General features: G+C 43.4%; 1 protein-coding gene across 1 annotated transcript; it reads left to right on the forward strand.

Moving 5' to 3' along the window:
• The first annotated feature begins 829 nt into the window (after positions 1 to 829).
• On the forward strand, positions 830 to 20,933 carry PSMB7 (proteasome 20S subunit beta 7). The gene is made up of 8 exons (XM_048325980.1): positions 830 to 939; positions 1,061 to 1,154; positions 1,323 to 1,420; positions 1,737 to 1,877; positions 2,432 to 2,547; positions 8,914 to 8,972; positions 20,123 to 20,274; positions 20,761 to 20,933. The coding sequence occupies exons 1-8, from the start codon at positions 878 to 880 to the stop codon at positions 20,870 to 20,872; spliced, it is 834 nt and encodes a 277-aa protein (XP_048181937.1). The 5' UTR covers positions 830 to 877; the 3' UTR covers positions 20,873 to 20,933.
• The last annotated feature ends 152 nt before the right edge of the window (positions 20,934 to 21,085 follow it).

Here is a 21,085-nt window from a genome sequence, read left to right on the forward strand (position 1 = left end):
TTTCTTTTCTTTTCTCTTTTCTCTTTTCTTTTCTTTTCTTTTCTTTTCTTTTCTTTTCTTTTCTTTTCTTTTCTTTTCTCTTTTCTTTTCTTTTCTTTTCTTTTCTCTTTTCTTTTCCCTTCTTTTCCTTTCTTTTTTCTTTTCTCTTTTCTTTTCTTTTCTTTTCTTTTCTCTTTTCTCTTTTCTTTTCTTTTCTCTTTTCTCTTTTCTTTTCTTTTCTTTTCTTTTTTCTTTTCTTTTCTCTTTTCTCTTTTCTTTTCTTTTCTTTTCTTTTCTTTTCTCTTTTCTTTTCTTTTCTTTTCTTTTCTTTTCTTTTCTTTTCTCTTTTCTTTTCTTTTCTTTTCTTTTCTTTTCTCTTTTCTTTTCTTTTCTTCTTTTCTTTTCTCTTTTCTTTTCTTTTCTTTTCTTTTCTCTTTTCTTTTCCCTTCTTTTCCTTTCTTTTTTCTTTTCTTTTCTTTTCTTTTCTTTTCTTTTCTTTTCTTTTCTTTTCTTTTTTCTTTTCTTTTCTTTTCTTTTCTTTTCTTTTCTTTTCTTTTCTTTTCTTTTCTTTTCTTTTCTTTTCTTTTCTTTCGTAGAACCATTCCGTTGACAGCGGGTCACTTTCGGGTCACTTTCGGGTCGCTTTCCACTCCCCCGGGCATCCGCCCCGCCCCGCCCCGCCCCCCAGAGCCCCGCCCCTCAGAGCCCCGCCCCTCAGAGCCCCGCCCCTCAGAGCCCCGCCCCTCAGAGCCCCGCCCCGCCCCGCCCCGCCCCTCAGAGCCCCGCCCCGCCCCGCCCCGCCCCCCAGAGCCCCGCCCCGCCCCGCCCCCCAGAGCCCCGCCCCGCCCCGCCGCCATTTCGCTGCCCCGGAAGCGCTCGCGGCCCCGCCCGTCCCAACATGGCGGCCGTGTCGGTGCTGCGCGCGCCCGCCGGCGGCTTCAGTTTCGACAACTGCTCTCGGTGAGGCTGGGGAGCGGGGCAGGGCCGGGCCGGGCCGGGGGGAGTGCGGGGGCCGCGGGGCTGGGCCGGGGGCCGGCGGGGGGACCCCTCATCCCGGCTCCACTCGCCTCCTGTCTTGCAGGAACTCTCTGCTGGAGGCCGAGCTCGTCCAGAAGGGGCTGCGGGTGCCCGCGCCGCGCAAGACCGGCACCACCATCGCCGGCGTCATCTTCAAGGTGAGGCGGGCGGGGGACGAGGCCGGGCCGGGCCGGGCCCGCGGCGGAGGCCTCGCTCTGCTGAGTCACCCCCGGTGTGCCCGGCCCCATCCCGAACCCCCCTGCCGCCCCCGGGAAGGGGGCCCCTGTGGAGGTCGCGGCTTTGGGAATAATTCTGCCTTCCTGTAGGATGGCATCGTCCTCGGAGCGGATACGAGAGCAACTGAGGGCATGGTTGTTGCTGACAAGAACTGTTCGAAAATACACTTCATTTCCCCTAATATCTAGTAAGTATTGCAGTTTTTTGTTGTGTAGTAAGTTGTTTATTATGTACGTTATTTTGTAATGGTGTTGGTACTGGGTTTTTTAGCCGTGTTCTTTACTAGCAGTAAATGTTAAGCTCTGTTTCAAAATAATCATTTATTAGCAAGGCTTGGGGGTTCATGGTATTCCACCTACACTTAAGCAGGCTCTCTTGCTTCATGCTCTCTGACTGTGTGAGAACTTAAATCCCTCAATTTTACAATGAGAAAATTTCTACTTGTTGCATGAAGCATAGAGGTTTCTGGCTCCTTTCCCTCATTTGCTCATCACGTTCCTCAGTTGCTGCGGTGCCGGAACAGCTGCTGATACTGAGATGACAACTCAGCTGATCTCCTCCAACCTGGAGCTCCACTCCCTGTCCACGGGACGGCTCCCACGGGTTGTCACGGCCAATCGGATGCTCAAGCAGATGCTGTTCAGGTAACTGAGTGATTTCTTGTTTATTAACCCTGCTCGTAAAACTAAATAATGCTTAAGGGGCATCCTGTCTCAGGCTGCTTAAACTTCATAACAAGACTTCAGGAAGGATTTCATAATTGGTCTTTGCTTCATGGGCTTTTGAACTGAGATGGAAGAGAAATCGAGCCTGTGGTTTTAGGGAATTAGTTGTGCCGCGATGCAGTGATCACACAACAAAAACAGAAGGGTATTAGTTTAATACACTGTTCATCACACCCGTGAAAACTGTTGTGTATCTTTGTGGTGAGAAGGCTGGGCCAGTAATAGTGTAACGTGCAAGCTTGTAAAACTGGGAGTTTCCTGTGATTTGTAATAGAATCATTGCCTGCTGGACACCGAAATAAGCTGTATTTTAGTACATTTCTTAATTTATTGCTCCCAGCTGGTAAAAGCAGCCTGTTTAGTACAGAGCTGTTACCCAGGTAGGTGTGGAACAGTTCTCAAATGCCTGTATTGTGTTAAGCAGCCACAAGTGAGTCATGGGCTTCGGACTCACAGACAAACATTGCTCCCAGGTACCAAGGCTACATCGGAGCCTCCCTGGTGCTGGGGGGAGTGGATGTCACGGGGCCCCACCTGTACAGCATCCACCCCCACGGATCGACTGACAAGCTGCCCTATGTCACTATGGGTGAGTGCTGCTCCCTCGGGGCACGGCGTGGGGGAACGGTTGGTACTTAAAGTGGTTTTATTTAAATGCCATTGTTTGCTGGGAGCTGTGCGGGCCTCACACTACAAAGATAAAATTGTACCTGTATTTATAGGGCAAGTGCACTGTTCTGTTTCTTCGCAAATGTGGGCTGGGACAAAACTCAGCTGCCAGAAAACTGCTGCTGGGAACGTTGCTCTGTGTGTGCTCCACACCTTAAAGCACAAGAATTGCAGGATTCCCAAAATCTTTCTAAAAGAAAAAAAAATTCCGCAGAAACTTCATTTGCAGATGGTCCTAAGTCGTGCCTCATACAAATTTCACTTGGGGAACTTGAGTTTCATTTGGCAAACTCAGATAATTTTAAATGGAAACTTGTTTTTGGTAGAGCCATGGAAGTGTAATGTAAAGTCCAAATAAATAGATCAGAAAACTGCTCTGAAAACAACTGTTATCAGATTAGTAGATCAGTCAGCCTGTGCCTGGTGCAGCTTTTCTGCTTTCTGTGTTGGGAAAATACATATTTATAGATTCTCATTAATATTTTCTGTTTCTGGCTGGCATCTTTGGCTAGAACACCTGCTCAGGCTGTTGCTGGAGGTGGTGAATGTTCCTGTTGTGCTGCTGGCTCTCGGAGCCGGGGCGGGTAGCGGTGTAAAGAGGCCTTGATTAACGCTCGCAATTAGCGGGCCGGGCGCTGCGGTGGCGGCGTGCGGCCGCTGGGTGGCGCCGGCGGGCCGGGCCCGCCGCACGGAGCCGGGGCTGGGGCCGAGCGGGGCTGCGGGAGCCGCTGCCCTGAGCCGCTCCCGGCATGCTGCCTTCCCTGCCCTGCTTTCCTGTGTGCTGCTGCCTTCCCTGCCCTGCTTTCCTGTGTGCTGCTGCCTTCCCTGCCCTGCTTTCCTGTGTGCTGCTGCCTTCCCTGCCCTGCTTTCCTGTGTGCTGCTGCCTTCCCTGCCCTGCTTTCCTGTGTGCTGCTGCCTTCCCTGCCCTGCTTTCCTGTGTGCTGCTGCCTTCCCTGCCCTGCTTTCCTGTGTGCTGCTGCCTTCCCTGCCCTGCTTTCCTGTGTGCTGCTGCCTTCCCTGCCCTGCTTTCCTGTGTGCTGCTGCCTTCCCTGCCCTGCTTTCCTGTGTGCTGCTGCCTTCCCTGCCCTGCTTTCCTGTGTGCTGCTGCCTTCCCTGCCCTGCTTTCCTGTGTGCTGCTGCCGCTCCCCGCATGCTGCCTTCCCTGCCTCGCTTTTAAAAGCCTTAAAACGCAGCCTGTCGGGAAACCCTGGCCGCTCCTCTTTCCCTCCCCAAAAATAGCGTAGTAGCAGACTAAGTTCAAACGAGTGGGAAGTAGAATATCAGTGGATTAAGTTCCTTGTAGTTTAAGCTCCGGCTTGCTGTGGGCAGTACCAGGTGTGTGGCTGGTGCTCACACGTTCTTTTTGGCCGTGCTGACAGACAAAGCCCTTCTCAGCATCAGTGTCCCTCACCTTCCCACCCGTGGTGCACTGACACTTCACCCTGTGACCAGGATATGTTTTAGCAAAAACTTAGCTAATGCATATAGAGGAGATAGAATTGAGACAGCAGAGAAACTATCAAAAGTCAAATTGGAGATAGCAGTTGGAATTGTATTTCAGTCTTATTTAGACTAATTTGTTGTTTGTTGGCGGTTTTTTCCTAAATGTTCTAAAGGCGGTTTATTAAGTCAGGGTAGGTGTTTTTGGCTAGTTAACTTCTGGAAATTCGGTATTAAATAGGAAAGGTGGTTGAGAAGTTGAGTTTTATTTTGGTGTGCTGGTATATCTGGATGGACAGAGTGGTGTTCTGCCTTTCAAGGGAGATTTAAAAGGTACACAGTGCTTACTCAGGAGTGAGACCATCAAATTAAACTGTTTATGCTGACAAAGAACAAAATTGGATTTCAGCAAACGATGCAAGATTGTCTGATTGCTTGGCTTGTCTAGGAAAGCTTCTGGCCAAGACTTTTAATGAAATGCATGCATAAAATTAAAGCACTTGAAGTGTGTAGTTGAGCTTTCGGAAGCCGGCGGAGTGTTCAGGAGTCTCTCGTGGCTGGAGCTGCTCCCCTGGTGCCAGTGGTGCTTCATATTCATAAATCAGCTCTTCATGCAGTGGCAGTGTCGTGCTGCAGAGCAAGAACTCCCACTGCTGGAAGCCAGCCCCCAGCCAGGAGCCACGCTGAAAAATGATCCCAATCCAAGAGGCTGCCGAGATCACTGAATTCTTACCTGGGATGAGCAGCAAATTGAGTAACAATGAGTTCGTGTGAATAAATGCCCTGTCAGGGAGCCCTGGCAGTGATGGATTAGGAAGTGCTAAATGTTGCTCTCAAAGCTCTGCACATCCTCTGGTGTGGCAGCAAACAGGTCCGTGGGTGAGGAGATGGACTGTACTTAGCAATAAGAACTTGTCTTGAGTGAAGGTTCTGCTGAAAAGATACAGTGCATGTGCTTTAGAAAAGCTCCTGCAGTTGTAATTCACAGCGAAAATTATTGTGAGCTGCACTTTTTTGCTACATATCAATAATTATCTTTCACTTTAAATCAACACTCAAGTGGTACAACTGCTCCAGTGAAGACCAGGTGGTATTTTTAAAGTAAATTTATTACAGTTGCATGCAGAAAATTTAACAACTTAGTTGGGAAAATTCAGGAAAAGACCAGTGTTACTTAAAGAAGAAAACAATAAATTCTCTATCGTCTCATAACTTACCTGGTTCATGCTAATCAGGAGACTGGAAAGCCTTTGCCTCTGAGTAGAGCTTTACGTCTCAGCTTCTGTAGTTATGTAGAATTTGTTTGCAGTCAATATTTTTCGTGTGTAGATATTAGGTTAATACTTCCTGAATATTTGGTTCTAAAGTGTCGCTTACTGAAAATATACGCAAAATAAGTTCTTTGGAATTGAGATGGCATTTTTTACTTCTGTTAAGTGTAAGCATTCCTAGCAGTTAGTGGGTTTTAAAGGTCTGAAAGGGTTTTTTCCTGAATGCTGTATAATACAAATAAATTATGACTTTACTAATCATCCTTTGTTTTAATTATTCCTATTGCTCACACACAGAAGAGAGAGAAACTTTAAACATGTGGAAAAAAAAAATCCAACAAAGAAAATTGCCTGTTTCTACAGAGCTTAGTTTGAAATCTTACCTAAGATAAATACCTGGTTTGGTGTTACTTTGAGCTCAGGTAAAGACATTATTTAATGACATGTTATCACACAGCTTTCCTGGAAGTTTAATGGATTTGAGGTTGAACTGCTGCTGAATCTGAACTGGTAGTGACTTAAATCAGTTACCATGCGCATGAAGTGGGAAATCCATCCCAAGATAATGGATGGTGTTTTGCTGTGTTTGGATTTTATCTTTCTCCAGACATTATGTTTGGGAATTGTGAAGCTTGTTTCTGCATAAAGGCAAAGCATGCTTGTTAAAAATGAATTATTGGTGGGCACCAAGTGCACGGACAAGAGAGCAGCTGTTTCCCCACATACAGACAAGTTCTCCATAGACCCTTAATATCCAAGTTTTCTGTGTTTTTATAGGAACTGCAATAAGAAAACCGTACTTGCAGTGTTTACTTAAGTTCCCAGTTTTATTGCCCGCTCTCCTGTCACAATGCAGCTTTCACAAGGCAGTTGGAGTAGTTGGAACATTTTGGGGTTGTTTGGACAGTGTGTGGAATTTACAAGGAGAGGGAGATCAGTGCAATGGGACAGTGAAGTTCTCACCACAGGAGCAGCTGTCCATGGCTGCATGTCCAGGGCCAGTCCCAGCAGTGCAGGTGGGCTTTGCTCAGTTCTGTGCTCCAGGGGGATGTCTGCATAGCAGGAGGGTTTTTCACAACAATTCCTGTTGCTGTTGTCAAACATGCTTTGTTTTGACAGAGACACTCGGATGCATGCGTTGACTGGTGTTTCTGAAAACACAGGGCTTACATCTGGTGCTGGGAACAGTGAAGAATTTTCATTGTGCTATTTAAGATCAGGAAAATCTATTCTTTCAGAGAATGCTTAGCTGTGCTGGGAGGCTTTTGCTAAGGCAAATTTTAAATGCAAGCTTATAAAGCTTATGTTTAGGATTTATAAGCACTAGAGAAAAAATGAAGCAAGTTTATTCAGCTTTTCCAGCTTCCTGTTCTGTTAGAACCTCCTTAGGATCTTGGTTTTCAGATGTAAATGTCTACATGTAGGTTTAATTAAGTTAAGACTTTCAACAACTCTCTGAAAATTTACATTATAGGACTGTCTGGATTTATTTATTTAAGGTTGAGAGTAGATTTGGCATTTATTTGTGTCTTGGTAACGTAGTGAGATAAATAATTAAGCATAATTCTTTATGTACAAAGGATTTCATGTACTGTAACATCAGATTCCCCTCGCCTTTTTCCTTTTTCTTTTTTTCTTCTTTAAGTTACTGATTTTGGGAGTAGGTTCTTTTGGGAACTTCTTTTTAGAAGGAGCTGGAGGAAATAACCAGCCTGAGCCATGTATGCAATTGTGTTATCAATAATTTTTATTTGTCAGTAGAAGTGTTAAGAAATTAAGATCACTTTTTCCCACCTAGATAGCTAATGTAGTAATTTCAGTCAGATATTACATTTTATACTTTCTTTCTTGCACATTTTCTACTCTTTGTACTCTGATTTTGTTAACCTTTCCCAAGAATACGGTTGTTTTCCGGCTTTGGGTCTTCCCACTCAGCTCACGGTAGGCCTTCATTTGAGTGTAGCAAGAACGTGGGCTTGGTTTGAGACCGTAGACCAGATTTTTTTTTTTTTCCTCCTCATTACAAATATTCCTATGTAATTCCAAAAGAATTTTTATTTTACCATTCAGGTCCTTTGTTTGTTTTGGCACACGCTTTATTTTGACCTTGTTTGCAGGGTCAGTAAAATTCCTTTTATTTGTGGTTTGTTCTGTGATATCAGCTGTTTGCATCAGCAGTTCAGTTTTGCTATTAGTTGCTTAAAAATCTTCTTTATTCTCAGTTTCAGCATTTAAGAAATGGAGTTGTGTATTGCTCCAAGGTGTAAATGAATTGTCATTGCCTGTAATACAAGTACACACTTAGAGTGTCCTACTGCTTTTAGATGTGATGTATTTGATACTGTAAAGGTAATGATCCTCAACCACAGCAATATTCTGTAACAGGAATATCTGTCATATTCATTGGGATTACCATGTTCATTGATTTGTGTCTGTAAATCTGCTGCTTCAACCCTTTAAATTTGATCTATAATTGGACCTCCTTAAATGGTTCAGCTAAGGTAGTCTGTATTTTCTCAACAGTGTCACTGTCAGCTTCTCCTTTTTCATTATACATTCAGCAGACTTGATAAAATCAGCAGGACACCTCATTTGAAACTGTTTAATCGCTGCCTTTTGCTTTCACTAAACCATTGAGGTGGTCAAGCGATATACACAAATCATTTTAAATAGGAAATATGGCTTTCTCTGTGACCCAGCTAAACAGATAGCACTATGCAAAACAAGTTAAAAAGTAATAAATGCCAAAAAATCTTCTAATTGGAGTAAAAAATTGCAGGTAACTTTATTCACTCCCCAAAAGTAGTGCTCTCTGAAATATGGGTAGGGCCACCGACAGACAAGAAAATCTTCCTGAAGACTCACTCTTTCTGAACAAAGCAAGTTTACAGGTTCAAGTAGTACCATCCTGCTTTTTGTGTTAATTCCTGAAAAACAAGCACATTTATTACCCTGCAGTCACAGTGCTTTGGGCAGAGATGGCTCCTGTTCCATCACTGCACTTGTACCTGCTTCCTTCTGGAGAGGGAACGTTAAACTCCTGGTTTTGTCTCTGGCATTTTGTTCAGCTGTTATTGTTCAGTGTAGAAATAATGGCACAAAGTAGGAGCACAATTAACTGTTCACAACTACGGGGGAAATGCACTTGTGGCAGCAGCCCCCTGCCCCGTTCGCACTGCTGGGCTGCTCGTCCCCAGGCTTGGAGCCCTCTCCTCATCCCAGCACCCCTCTAACAGGGGCAGGCACGGAAGTGGGGCGGGATGGATGTAGGACTAGGGACTGCAAACTATGGCATTCCCTTAGCTCTCTGTTTCCAACCTCGTTTTTGTGTCTTATGTTAAAAACAGTAAAAAGGGAAAGGCTGCCAGGATGGGCCTATGCTGAGTCTGTGCACACAAGCTGTACCCCTAGGATTAAATCAGGTGCTGACTTAGTGTAGACACTGTACAGTGAAGAGTAAGCTAAGTAGGCTTCAGTCTGGTTTGTGCTCCTGAGATTTACTATATTTTTCTCTAAAAAAAGGTGCCATACCTAAGTCCACTGGCTAAAGGGGTGTCCTGATGTTGTCATCACAGGTTCTGGATCGCTCGCGGCCATGGCAGTGTTTGAAGATAAATACAAACCCGACATGGAGGTAAGTCTCGGGTTTTTTTAAACGTCAGTGTTTCTTCCCTCAGCAATCCTTATGATCATAAGAATTTAGGAGGTTTGAAACTCTAAAAAAGTTAAATCTGCTCCAGTTTTGCTGCACTTAAAATGTACTAATGTCAGCTTACTGCAAAACTGTAAAAATTCATGGGTAAAATAAATAAATTTGCAAGAAGCTGTATTTTTATTTGGGAAAATGTGTGATTTGAATGTAGGTGAAGGCTTTAAAAACATACAGCTTACTGATTATAGTTGACTTCAGAAATTTACCAGCCCTTGCACAGTCAATATTGTTGTTTTTCTGTCAGTCTGTCTTTCTTTCTCCATCTTGAAAAGAGAATGCAACAAAAAGTGTTCAGGTATTGCATAAAACAATTCTGATTGACTGGGTATGTTCAGAACTAGTGTTTGCACTTCTAATATCTACTTAAAAGCTGATTATCAGAAGACTCATAAGATTGTGTTTTGCTGATCATACTGATAAAAAATGGAAAATGCTTGATTGTTGTTATAAAGAATCATTCAGGAAAGCTAAAAGCTGGAGTGTCATGAAAGATCAGTTACAAATGAATGTTACAAATGAATGCAGTGCATTATTTTTGTATTTTCTGTAATGTTTCTTGCATTTGGTTACACCATGCTGCTGATCTAAACCTTGAGAACCCAGTTGTCTTTCTATTGATGAAAATAACTCCAAAACAATTACAGGGTTTTCTGTAGCTGTATTTCATAAAATGCATCAGGAATGTCAAGTCCTCTTAAACCACATTAATCTCTTCAGACTTTCTGTGAACGCTCCTTCTCATTCCAATTGATTAATAATTCCACCGTAAAGAAAAAATGAGAATTGAACTCAGGATTGAAATTGGACCCATTAAAAATGACTTGTAACTGTTGCAATAATTTCAGCCTAAAAGGCAGATAAAAAAAAACCCTTGGAGCTCTTCAGTATTATTGAATGATGTAGGAAAGGAAAAAGGTTAGTCTACATCAGCAGAGGTCTTCAGATGTTCCTCATTTTTGTAATGCAGCTGCTGTGGGTCATTTTCATCCCCCTCAAGTGCACTGTGGTTTTAGGTGATGGTCCCATAAATCCACAGAGTTCCTCTCTATAAAGCTGGTAAATGAAGTTTAAAATGTGAGATAATCTGTTGTACCTTGGTACATCTCCTGACAAATCATGATGTGCAATTCCAGCAGATTAAAAAAACACCAGTCAACCCCCCACCTTGTTTTAAGAAGTTTGCCGTTAGTTAATTGCTTAAGCATTAGTAAGAAGCAGTTTTCCAGTTATCCCTGGCCCCTCTCCTGTCAGTACCTAAGCAAGAGTTGTAGGTGTGCAAAGTTACAGACAGTGGGATCAGGATTCCTGTGATTTAGGCAGCATCTGAAGACACTGGACTTTTGGTCTCTAGTATATTTACGATTGTTATCAGATATATTGGGATATGTTTAATAGGCTCCCAAGTGTCTCTGGGAAGGATACTCACACCAGATGGCTGATAGAGGCATGAGAGAGAGAGGAAGACTCTGTTTTTCCCTCTCGCCTCGTGCTGCTGTAAGAATGAGAGAGTCTCCTTTTCCAGCCTCCTGTGTGACTGTGCACTTGGCATGCGTGCCATTCCACTGAAAACACGGACTGCAAATCCTTGGAATCAACAGCTACAGCACAATAGTCCTCTTTCCAAGATACAAATGGCAAAGAGCCGTGCTGTGGAACTAAAATTTTCATTTATTTTCAGCTAGCTTTCAAGCTTGTATTTTAAGTCATTTCTTGTGTAAGAGTAACCGAAAAAGGCACCAAAAACTGGTAAATCTCAAATTTTCCTATTTAGAAAGGTCATCCTCATTAAACTGTCTTCACACACAACCGTAAGTGGCAGCAGATAGTCACTTATAACAAGCATGTAGAAATGCAACCTACCAATTTGCTGAAATAGATGTTTGGATCTTTGAGTCTTGCATGCACCTTAACCCTTCCTTTGGTTTTTCTGGATAATCTGTTATCTAATAACAGTTCAGGAATTGTATTATGCAAACCAGCAAAGTTTCAGGTGATAAAGCTCAGCTGTACTCTTAAACACTTCCTCACATTCTGTTATGGCTGTGAGTTTATAATACTTACCTTCCAAGTCAGATGTCGTTTGTTGGTTTTGTTGTTGTTGGTTTTTTTGTTTTTTTTTTTTTTTTGTAAATTAATAAAATAACAAATATTTCTATTGAAATTAATCCAAATTAAATCAAAGTATGCTATATATATTTTACATAAAACTTGTTATGAAATGGCAATGAAGATAAACTTAAAATTGCTGGAGATTAATAAAATACGTAGAAAATTATTATTTTTCTGTCAAGATCAGTGCTCCTTTCTTTTGCACTAATTGTCAGAATAGCTTCCTAGGGCTACTGGAGGGTAGTGGTGTGCTTCAAGACCATCACATCACAGAAAAATGATTCAAAGGCAAACTGTCCTGCACCCTCTGGTATCAACTTGCAAATTAGCATCTGGAATGTAATTAAACAAGCTTAATGAAAGTAGCAGCTGAATACTACTGGAAAAGACAATCAGCTTTTTTGCCTCTGATATATATTCTGTACTATTGAAGCTGATCACCAAACGCATCGTGTGAGCACAGTTAAAAAAAAATTAGCATTTATTTGAAGAATAGGAACTGTTTTTCATTCTGTTATGCTTTTGGCATGCACTGGTGTCCCAGGAGAGCCATGCCACAGCAGATAGTGCACAATATTTATAAATCCATGACAGGCAATAATAGCAACTTGAAAAATTCTTTTGCTAGAATTTCAAGTTGAGAGCTGCCAAAAGCTGAGAGGATCAAATCTGCAGTGGCAGCTGCTGTGCCCTACAGTTAGAATCATAGACTTTGAAGATGCTCAACTAAAAAAAAAAAAAAATAAAATAAAAAAAGACTGCAGGCTTAGCCAATTTTTGCAGGTTTCTAGAGCCCTGGCTCTCTGCCCTTTGAAGATGAGTTGCTGAAGCTTCTCCCAGTGCCTGAGGCATGCTAACACCAGCAGGATGTGTTTTTTTCCATAGACTTAGTGTGTCTTCAGATTTAAGTAGCACATGCTTTATCAGTGCCAACTGTGATGGTCCTTTCCCTGGCTGCAGTGCTGGGAGATGATCTTTACCCAACATCCTTCAGAGGAGCTGTGGAGATGGATGGTGACGTCCCCGAGTGCCACTTGTGCAGCCTGATTTATGTAGGCAGGGTTTGTTGGGAAGGAGTGCTGGCCTCTAGAGGAACCATTATAGATCGCTGAGGATGGTAACACTTTCAGCCCTGAAGGCCTGTAGATGCTTCAAAAATGTAATGCCAAGCACCTAACTACTGTGGAACAATATTAATCTGTCATGTAGGCAGCTATAGACTACTTTAAAAAAACGTAAGTGGAAGAACAGCACATCTAATGGAGTGTTTTGAGCTTAGATCTTTCATTGTAGCCAATTTTTCTTCCAGTAGAGTCACCACTGGTTTTTAAACCTTACAGTCATTTTGTAAATGCATTTGTGCCTTCTGGTGTTAAACAATAGCAAAGAAATACTCTGAGTCGGTGGATATGGAAAGCATCGTGAACTGGGGGAAAAAAAAGTCTACAGTATTAAACGCTGGAATTCTGGGTTTTTCTATCCTGTGGTGGTAGAATTCCTCAGGCGATGGGGAGGGGATGTATTTTCTTCTGGTATTTGATTTCTGGTGTTTGGAAAGTAGGAGCATTTTGTCTGTAGAATTACTTGATGTACACTGGGGCTATGTTGTAGACTTCTTGTTTAAGCAATGAAAGGCTGCTTGTAACTTCATTTCTTTTCTGTATTTCATCAAAACATCCAGGTTTAATAATAAGAGGCTCCAAAAGGAAGAGAATCAGAAGCCACAGAAAATGCTTTTGCAAGGAAAAGAAAGTAAATCTTGGAGTGTAATGCGTTCAGGAGCAGAATAGGTGGAAGAAAGGAGATAGGAGATAGTCTGGCAGATATTTAATAATTATTTCTAGGATAGATCACTACAAATGTGTGAGATTATGTTTACAGTCATTTATTATACCATTTCTTAAGTGTGGTAGGAAATCAAGTGGTACTGAATAAAACCAAAAACATCCTAGAGGGTAAGAATAGATGAAAAAGAAGGGACTGTTCTGAGTGTGTTCCACGTGGAGCACAGGCCCTCTCGGTCCTGCAGCAGCTGTGCTGTCCCAAAACCTGCAGCTTGCTGTCCCACTGGAGAGGGGGTGGTCCCCTGGGTGTGCTTGGGTTACCTGTGGTGGCTTCGGCTCACCTGTTCGAATGGGACCTACGTGGGCTGGGAGCAATTGGCCGAGCAGTTTGTCAGGCAGGTTTGGGAGAAGTGGTTTTTGAGGTACTTCTGAGTAGCCCCTTATCCCTGAGTGAAGCAGCTGAGGCACGGAGAGCACTTTCCTCGGGATGCTCCGTGCGCTCTGGGATCTTTGCTGTGTTGAAATGCAAAGTAGACTGAATGCAGCTTTCACTGTGCACCTCTTATTTCAGTAAAAAAATGCATCAGGCACACTACAAAATATTATGAAAACATGTCACTTTCTTCCATTTTTAAGCAGCTGACACATAGATCCTTAAAATGTTCCTGTGCTCACGTTTCCTACTGTCCCTCAATATGGTGGAATTATTTTTGTTTATTAACTACTGACAATAATACTGAGCTATTTTTGGAATCTGTCAAAAGTCTCTAATCTTCAGCAATAGTTGTCTCCCCAGTCTTGTCGCCTGTGTCTGTGTGACGGGGGCTCGGGAGCAGTGACAAGCTGCAGATGAGCCCTGTGTTCATTAGTGATGGTGATCAGCTCTCGGGCTCAGGTGTGGCAGCCGTGGCTGATCCTGCCAGCTGACACCGCAGCTTTAATGACTCCGCAGGACGGTGACCACTTGCTGGGAGGTTTGTGGGCTCCACTCTGGCAGCAGACAATGGAGATCAAGCCAGACTATGGGAGTTAGGCTGGAGAGCCAGCCTGAGATACTTGAACCCCTGTTGGTGTCAAACATGGAATTAAGTAAATGGGGGGCGGGGGGGGGGAATCTGAGTTGGTGAGCAAAAATCAGGACTTTGTGTTTCTGTGCCCTGTGTATCTGTGTATTTCATTATCCAGTGACAGGAACTGAGGCTGTTAGTGGCATATCCTCACTCCTTGCTGCCAGAGCTTGTGGCACTGCAGTTTTCAGCTTTCCTGACATAGCTGTGTTCGTGTCTCCTGGAGACATGGATTTCCATGGGTAAATATCAGGTGTTAGTGCATACAGTCAGCTAGAAAATAAAGGCTTATCATACCTGTTCCTTATTCTTCGGTTAGATCACAATTATCCTGTGGCAACCTGGTTTCTGCCTGACATGTTGGACAGTTTGTACTGTTTTCATCATCTTTCACAGAATTGTGCCCGGGATTGATTTCCTTTGTGGAACTAGTGTTAAACAGGAAATCTGGGCTGATTTGGAATATGCCAGCTAGGTATGCTCTGGCATGGCTGGGGTTGCAGGTGAGGTGTTTTGTGGTGTGCTTTCTGAATGGAAGAAAGCCCGGTCTGTGTGCTGAAGTGGTGGGACACTGCCGGCAGCACCAGTCCGAGTTCCCAGAGATACCCACCCAGTAGTGCTGCCTTCCAGTTTGCTGTTTGCAGACTGTATCAAGGGAAATAAATGTTACCTTTGTGTAAATTGGGCCTTGCTGCATGACAAAGAGCAACAATTTCTTCACTTTTATGAAAGTAACACTTAAACTTTGTCTGTAATAATGTAGACAAGCTGGCCAGAAGCAGGGCTCTGTGTTAAGAGATCATTTCACTGCGCAGGGTAGGGGGAGGACAGGTAATTATTTTTGATGCATTTCTCAGGAGCAGGTGTTCCAGTTTAAATTGTTCCAGTTTGTATATCTCCCATAACTGCAGAACATGGGCAAAATGTACTGGAAAATATTTCACATGGCACGGAGCCCGAGTGCTGCTCCTGCGGCGAGGGCCGGCAGGGCTGAGGGCAATTGCTGTGAGGGAACAGGGAGGAGGAGGACGAGGAGGAGGGAGCCAGCCTGGGCTTTATGGAGCATTTTGGTGTATTAGGAAGGATACATTACCAGAGGGCCCAAGGCTTCTTTTCCAAATAAAATGTTGATCTTCATTCCCGTCCATCCTTTTGTCAGAGGTAAAGCAATAGTCAGATGAGCAGAGTTTGCTTTATTTGAAGCCAGACACGTTATTGCTTGATATTAATTTTTTTATATGCAGTAATATAAAGTAACTTTAACCTAGTCTTCTGCAGGGTTTGCATATTTGGGTGGCTAAGGGTCGGTGTGTTACTGTAGAGCAGCACAGTGGGGCCAGAGGAGGAGTTGCAGCCTGGCAGGATTTACAGCTCTGGTGTTGTTGAGCCAGTTCCCATTTTGAGAATCAGTTCCCTAAAAACCCATGAACTTTACCCATATGTAAGAAGTGATGGATGAGTTTTTGTAATCATTCTTAGTTCAGAGAATGGGAATAGTATTAAAAGAAATCCCACAGTTGCAAGAAGAGCTTGTAATTTAATTCTGTGCCATTGGAAATATGGATTGTACTAATCCCCGTGTAGGGAATGACATACAGCAACTAACGTTATTGAATAGTAGTTCCGAATCATATAAGTTTCTTGTCTTGGCAGGTAATTTGGCATAAATTGTTAATGTAAATCCAGGTTAGTGGGGAAGACATTATTTTACTAAAAAAGATAAACTGCTGATTAATTCAGTATAGAACTCAATTACAAATTGAAAGTGTCTCTGCGGGACGCCAGTACCCTAAAGACAGCAGATGTTGAATTGATACTCCAGCATATTTCACCCTGGTATGAAATATTAACGTGGTTTATTATACTGGTGGTGTATGATATCAGAGAGGGGGTGGGGATGAGCCTGGGCTCACAGGCAGCTTCCTCAGAATGGGAAAAACTGTTAGCTCTGAGAATAATAATTAGGGGCTCCTGAGCAGTTTATTTGGAAAGTTCTTACCAGAAAATTATTAGAAAAATAAACATTTACTGACACTTCAGTCACAATGAACCTGACATAAAATGCATAGATCTGAAAAAAAAAAAATTGAGAGACAAGTTGTGTCATTCCTTATTCTAAGGCAGCACTGGAAATGCACTTTTTGGGGGGAGACTTGTTAAACCTGAGTGGTTTAAATGACACGTGCCAGCCCCTTTCCTGACAGCCAAACCAAATCCATTCTTGCTGCTGGAGCCTTCCAGCCTTCCCTTACAAGAAACACAAAGTCCTTTGCTTCTCAGAGTCGTTCTCTTTGGACTTAAAAGCAGACTTCAGCATCTCTTCCAGTTACAGGCTGATCTCCACCCCAGCCCCTCACTCCCCATATGCTGCTTATTCTCTTCCAGAGTCTATTTATGCTCCTGTAGGTGCTTCTGTCCTTCAAGAGGTATTGCTTTCTAGTCCCAGATTCCCAACACTGCTTTATAGATTTATTTTTTTATTGTCATTGTCCTTCCTGAAGCTTCTGGTTTTTTTTTCTTCCCACACAAGTCTTGCAGATTCTCATTTTAAGTAGGATCAACTTTTTCTATGATAATATTTCTACAAATCTCATTGTTGTAAAAGACTGTTATGATAAGTATTTGCACTTGTTTATTTATACAAAAATATTTGCTTGCTTATGTTCATTTTATACTGATTGTGCACTGCATTTCAAATTTTTCTAAGAATTACTTAGGAGAACTGCACCATGTATTGCATCTCCTGGTGACCTGCAGAAGGGATTAATTTTATTTTGGTAAGAGTTAGGAAAAAAACCTAGTACTTTCTAAAGTTCTGAAATCTGGAAAAGACATCTCCTGTGTAACTTGCTTGTGAAGTTAGGAAATGTTGAGGAAATAATGTTCACAAAGCCATTCCAGCTGCTCCCTTTGCTGCTGGAGCATAATGATAAACTTGTTTACAGGTTATTAGTGAAGACAGTATTAATATAATATAGAAGTAGCCTCATCTCCTGTAAGAAAGTCTCTTTTTCCCTTCAGTAGCACTTGAAATTTGGAAATTGCTTAAGTGAGAAGAGAAAGTTGATCCAAGTCATATACAAGAATAATGTGTAAAAGTTGCTTCTCGGTGCTGTTTGGGACTTGTGGCAGAGCAGCTGTGAGAGGTAATCCATCAGCTCTGAGTGTCTGCAAACTGCAACTCTCCAGATAACAGGTTTAAAGTAAAGATTTAATACAGGCTCTATCTACTATGATGTTGCAGTGACAGTTTAAAACTCATTCTCTAAATCTCAGCAGACTTTATAGCCAGCAGTGGGCCCATATAAAGCTTAATGGCATTACAACACATAAATCATCTTTTAAAGACGCTACCAGTAGCGCCAATATTAAATGCAGACAATTGTCTGTGTTATAAATAATTTATCAAACACTGTTTCAGATTAGCTTTCCATGCTGAGTTATTTATTTTAGCCTTTACTGCCCTATTCCTCAGGCACCCTTTGGAAGCTGTGTTGCCGGTCACTGTAATGAACTGGGCTCTGTCCCACAGCACAGCTGTGCTGACCATTACAGCGCGCTGGACCTCGCTGTGCCTTTGCCAAGCGCTGCCCATTTGTCATGCGGAGGTAAATGGAGCTGCACATTGGAGTCCAGGGACACATTGTGGGCTGTGTGATGGGGACAGACAGATCGCTCCATAAAGTGCTGCTTGTCACCGCTGCCTCGCCATACAGTTCATCACTCGGCTGTAATCTCATTTAAGGAGCAGTGGGGGCCCCAGAGGAGGATATTCCCAGTTAGCTTGGTCTTTGCAACCATAAAGCAGGAAGTGCTCCTTTTATATACTCTGAACTTTTAGGGTTTTTTAAGATTAATTATTACAGTGACTCATTGAGGGCCCTGTACTTGGGACTGTGTCAGCACTTTCCTGCTAACCCCCTATTTTGTGACTGTAAATAGCAGTCCTTGCTGAACTCCACCTTGCTGATCTCTGTAAGGAATACTTTAGGTTTTTCTTGTGGCTATTCTGTTCAGCTTTCTAAATTGTAAAAAGAGGAGCAGGAAGCAGCACGGAGGCAGGGCTTTCAAAAATGACAATTATTCCATGTTCACAGACTGAGCTGCACTGTTAGTGAAGAAGCTGAGGTTACAGCCTGGGCTCTCTATGCAGTGGCTGCCTCAGTGCAGTTACAGCTCAGCCCTTCTGACTGCACTTTGAGTATTTTTGAACTATTTTGATAACAGCAGGGTCACAGAGTACATTTTTAAAAGCAAATCAAATTTAAATTAGAGGAGTCTGTGAGCTTTACAGTGTTGTCTTAAAAGGATGAAATTAAAAGGAAGAGTGGAACAAACTCCACCAATCTGCTGTAGTTTTCCTAAGCTGCTTTTCTTACACGTTACACTCATATAGCTTAAAATTATTCTGCTTTTGCTACCACTTAATTCTTAAAACAGATCTACACATACTTCTTCGGTTTATTTACTTTCACTGTAGTACTAAAGTAACCTTAGTCTGCAAAGAATCATTGACGGTCTTCTGTCAGTTGAGTGAGGAATTACTTGCTTACCAGGGTTTTATTGCCCAAAACACTGAAGGAAAGGGACAGAAGTTATTTTTGCAGCATGGCTGTATTGTTGTAGTCAGCTTGGTAGGAAGCGTAATGCAATTTTTTTTTTTTTTAATAAAGAGTAATAGTGGTTAAACTGGGAGTGACATAAGAATTGCTGCTGTTTCTGTAGTTCACTGGAAGTTGTGCCCTGCTCCTATGGCTGTTGGCACAGGAGTACTGTCATTCCCACTGTTCCAGAGGGGCACCAGGGAGTGCAGGGCAGGCCCTGGGTGCAGGCAGGCAGGAGCTGAGCTAATTTTGGGCTCCTCTTGAGCTGCACTCGGGGCTGGAGCAGCTGCAGTTGGAGCTGCTGCTCCTGGCACCGCTGCTGTCACGTGGCGGGGTCCTGGCACAGACAGGCTGGGAAAATGAGGCACACTGGAAAAAGCTGCATTTATCAAATTCAGCGCTGACCCCATCTCTTGTTCCTCGTGTCTGGTGGCAGAAGATTATTCCAAGGTGTGAAATAGCAGCAAAGCAATGAGGAGTGAGCCTGGGAGCCTCAGCATTCCGGCAGGATCCACTGGGTGAGCTGAGGAGCAACTGCTGCTCACAACACAACTGCTGGGGACAAAATGAGTCCCCACCTCTGTGCCCATGGATGTGTTCCAGTCTTACTGTTTCTGTACTGGAACAGGCAGCTCTAGTCAGTGTTTTCAAGTAAGTTACACACCTTTGAGAGAATGTAAGGAGTCTTTTATTCTCTGGTTTGTACTTTCTAGGCTACTGAAAAGATCTGTGTGTGTGTATATACATCCATATTTATATATTTAAAACACAATCTGTTTTCCTTGCATTCTCACCCTTTGGCCAGGTGATGGGGCACGGACTTAGTGGAGCCGAGGGTGCAGGACATCCCCTGGCTGCTCTGGGCTCTCAGCAAGTCCTGCGGTGCCATGGGCAGGGTTGTAGGGCACAGGCTCTGTCAGTGAAAATTTGTCCTTTGCCCCAGGAGTTCCCCAGCCTGGGTTATGGCAGGAACTGAGGCCATGTCAGATGGTTCCTGATTGGCCCTAGCTGTGCATGGGTATATTTTCCATCAGCCTTTTTGGAATAGCCCCAGCCCTGCCTGGGAGCTGCAGAGGGAGCCAGTGTTGCTGGAATGACCAGGGAAGGCTGCCAGTCCCGATGCCCCCACAGCAACCAGTCATGTGTTACTGGGGAGGGGGGGAATGTGATGCTTACAGATCTGGTGTAATAGTTTAATGGATATTTTGATGAATTTGAAATGTTTCTGTGTAAAAGATACTCCCAAGTGCTGTTGTGTAACATGGGTACTGTTGCACTCTGGTTCCTTCGAACTAGTAACTGTGCCTCAGTTACATCCATTACTGTAGCCAAGGTTCCTTTTTTGTTTCACTTAAGTGGTAAAAACTTAACTAATTGCAGTATTGTACCTGGTGATTGCAGGGTTTGGTGTGTCACTTACTCTTCCAAGCTCAACCTCTGCAGGCACAGGGACACACAGTCCTGGGAAATGCCAGCACTAAAAAGTGACAGCTTTTTAACCATTCCAGGAGGAGGAGGCCAAGCAGCTCGTGCGAGATGCTATCGCAGCCGGCATCTACAACGACCTGGGCTCTGGCAGCAACATCGACATCTGTGTCATCAGCAAGAACAAGCTGGATTTCCTCCGTCCATATGATGTGGCCAACAAAAAGGGGGACAGGTGAGTAATCCTGAAGCTCTTGTGGGTCCCTGCTCTGCCTGGCAAGGCCTGTTTTCAGTAATACCAAATTCTGTCAGTGATCTCTAGTCTGTAGGAGTTTCAACTAAACAGTGCAAATGAGCAGCTGGAGCAGCAGCTGAACAGAGGCTGATACATTGGAAGAATTATTCTAGAGTTGCAAAACATAAGTAAATTGCTTGTTCTTTGGTTTGTAGCACAAATGTCCCCCACCACTTTGAGAGCCCACTTGATTTCAGTAAAAACCTTTCCAGTTACACGGCAGTGTTTTTGTAACCAGTTTCCTCAAGCTGCTGGTTTATCTGCAACTCTGTCAGTTATTGCAATCAGTTTAGATTTTGCAGTAAGCACAATTCCTTTACTTCGGACTTTTATAGGGAACTTCTAAAGCTGATCAGTTCTAAAATTTTAAATGCAATTTTGTTCTGTACCATGTTCCAGACTAATTTTGCCCCATTTCTTAACTAGGTTTGGTAGGTACAAGTGTGAAAAAGGAACAACTGCTGTTCTCACAGAGAATGTGGTACAGCTGGAGCTCGAGGTGTTGGATGAGACCGTGCAAACCATGGACACATCCTGAGCCCCTGGGTGCTCAGAGAGCAGCTGATGCAGAATAAAGAGGGCTCTGCCCAATCTCCTCAGTGTGTCTGTACCTGGTGCTGTTGCTGCTGTTTCTCCCTTCCTCCTTTAGAGCAGGTGAGGCTCATGAGCCCTGAAGGGCTCTGGGACTGACTCCAAGAGGTCTGAGCAGGTGAGAGCTGTGCTCCCCCCCAGGAACCACCTGGCACTGGGG

Source organism: Corvus hawaiiensis, chromosome 21 (genome assembly GCF_020740725.1).
Source record: "Corvus hawaiiensis isolate bCorHaw1 chromosome 21, bCorHaw1.pri.cur, whole genome shotgun sequence".
Lineage (NCBI taxonomy): Eukaryota > Metazoa > Chordata > Aves > Passeriformes > Corvidae > Corvus > Corvus hawaiiensis.

Bases quoted from the DNA above. Each gene is read 5' to 3' on its own strand.
- PSMB7 (XM_048325980.1), top strand. From the start codon at position 878: ATGGCGGCCGTGTCGGTGCTGCGCGCGCCCGCCGGCGGCTTCAGTTTC. The intron at 940-1,060 runs GTGAGGCTGGGG...CCTGTCTTGCAG, and splicing joins AGTTTCGACAACTGCTCTCG to GAACTCTCTGCTGGAGGCCG. The intron at 8,973-20,122 runs GTAAGTCTCGGG...TAACCATTCCAG, and splicing joins AATACAAACCCGACATGGAG to GAGGAGGAGGCCAAGCAGCT.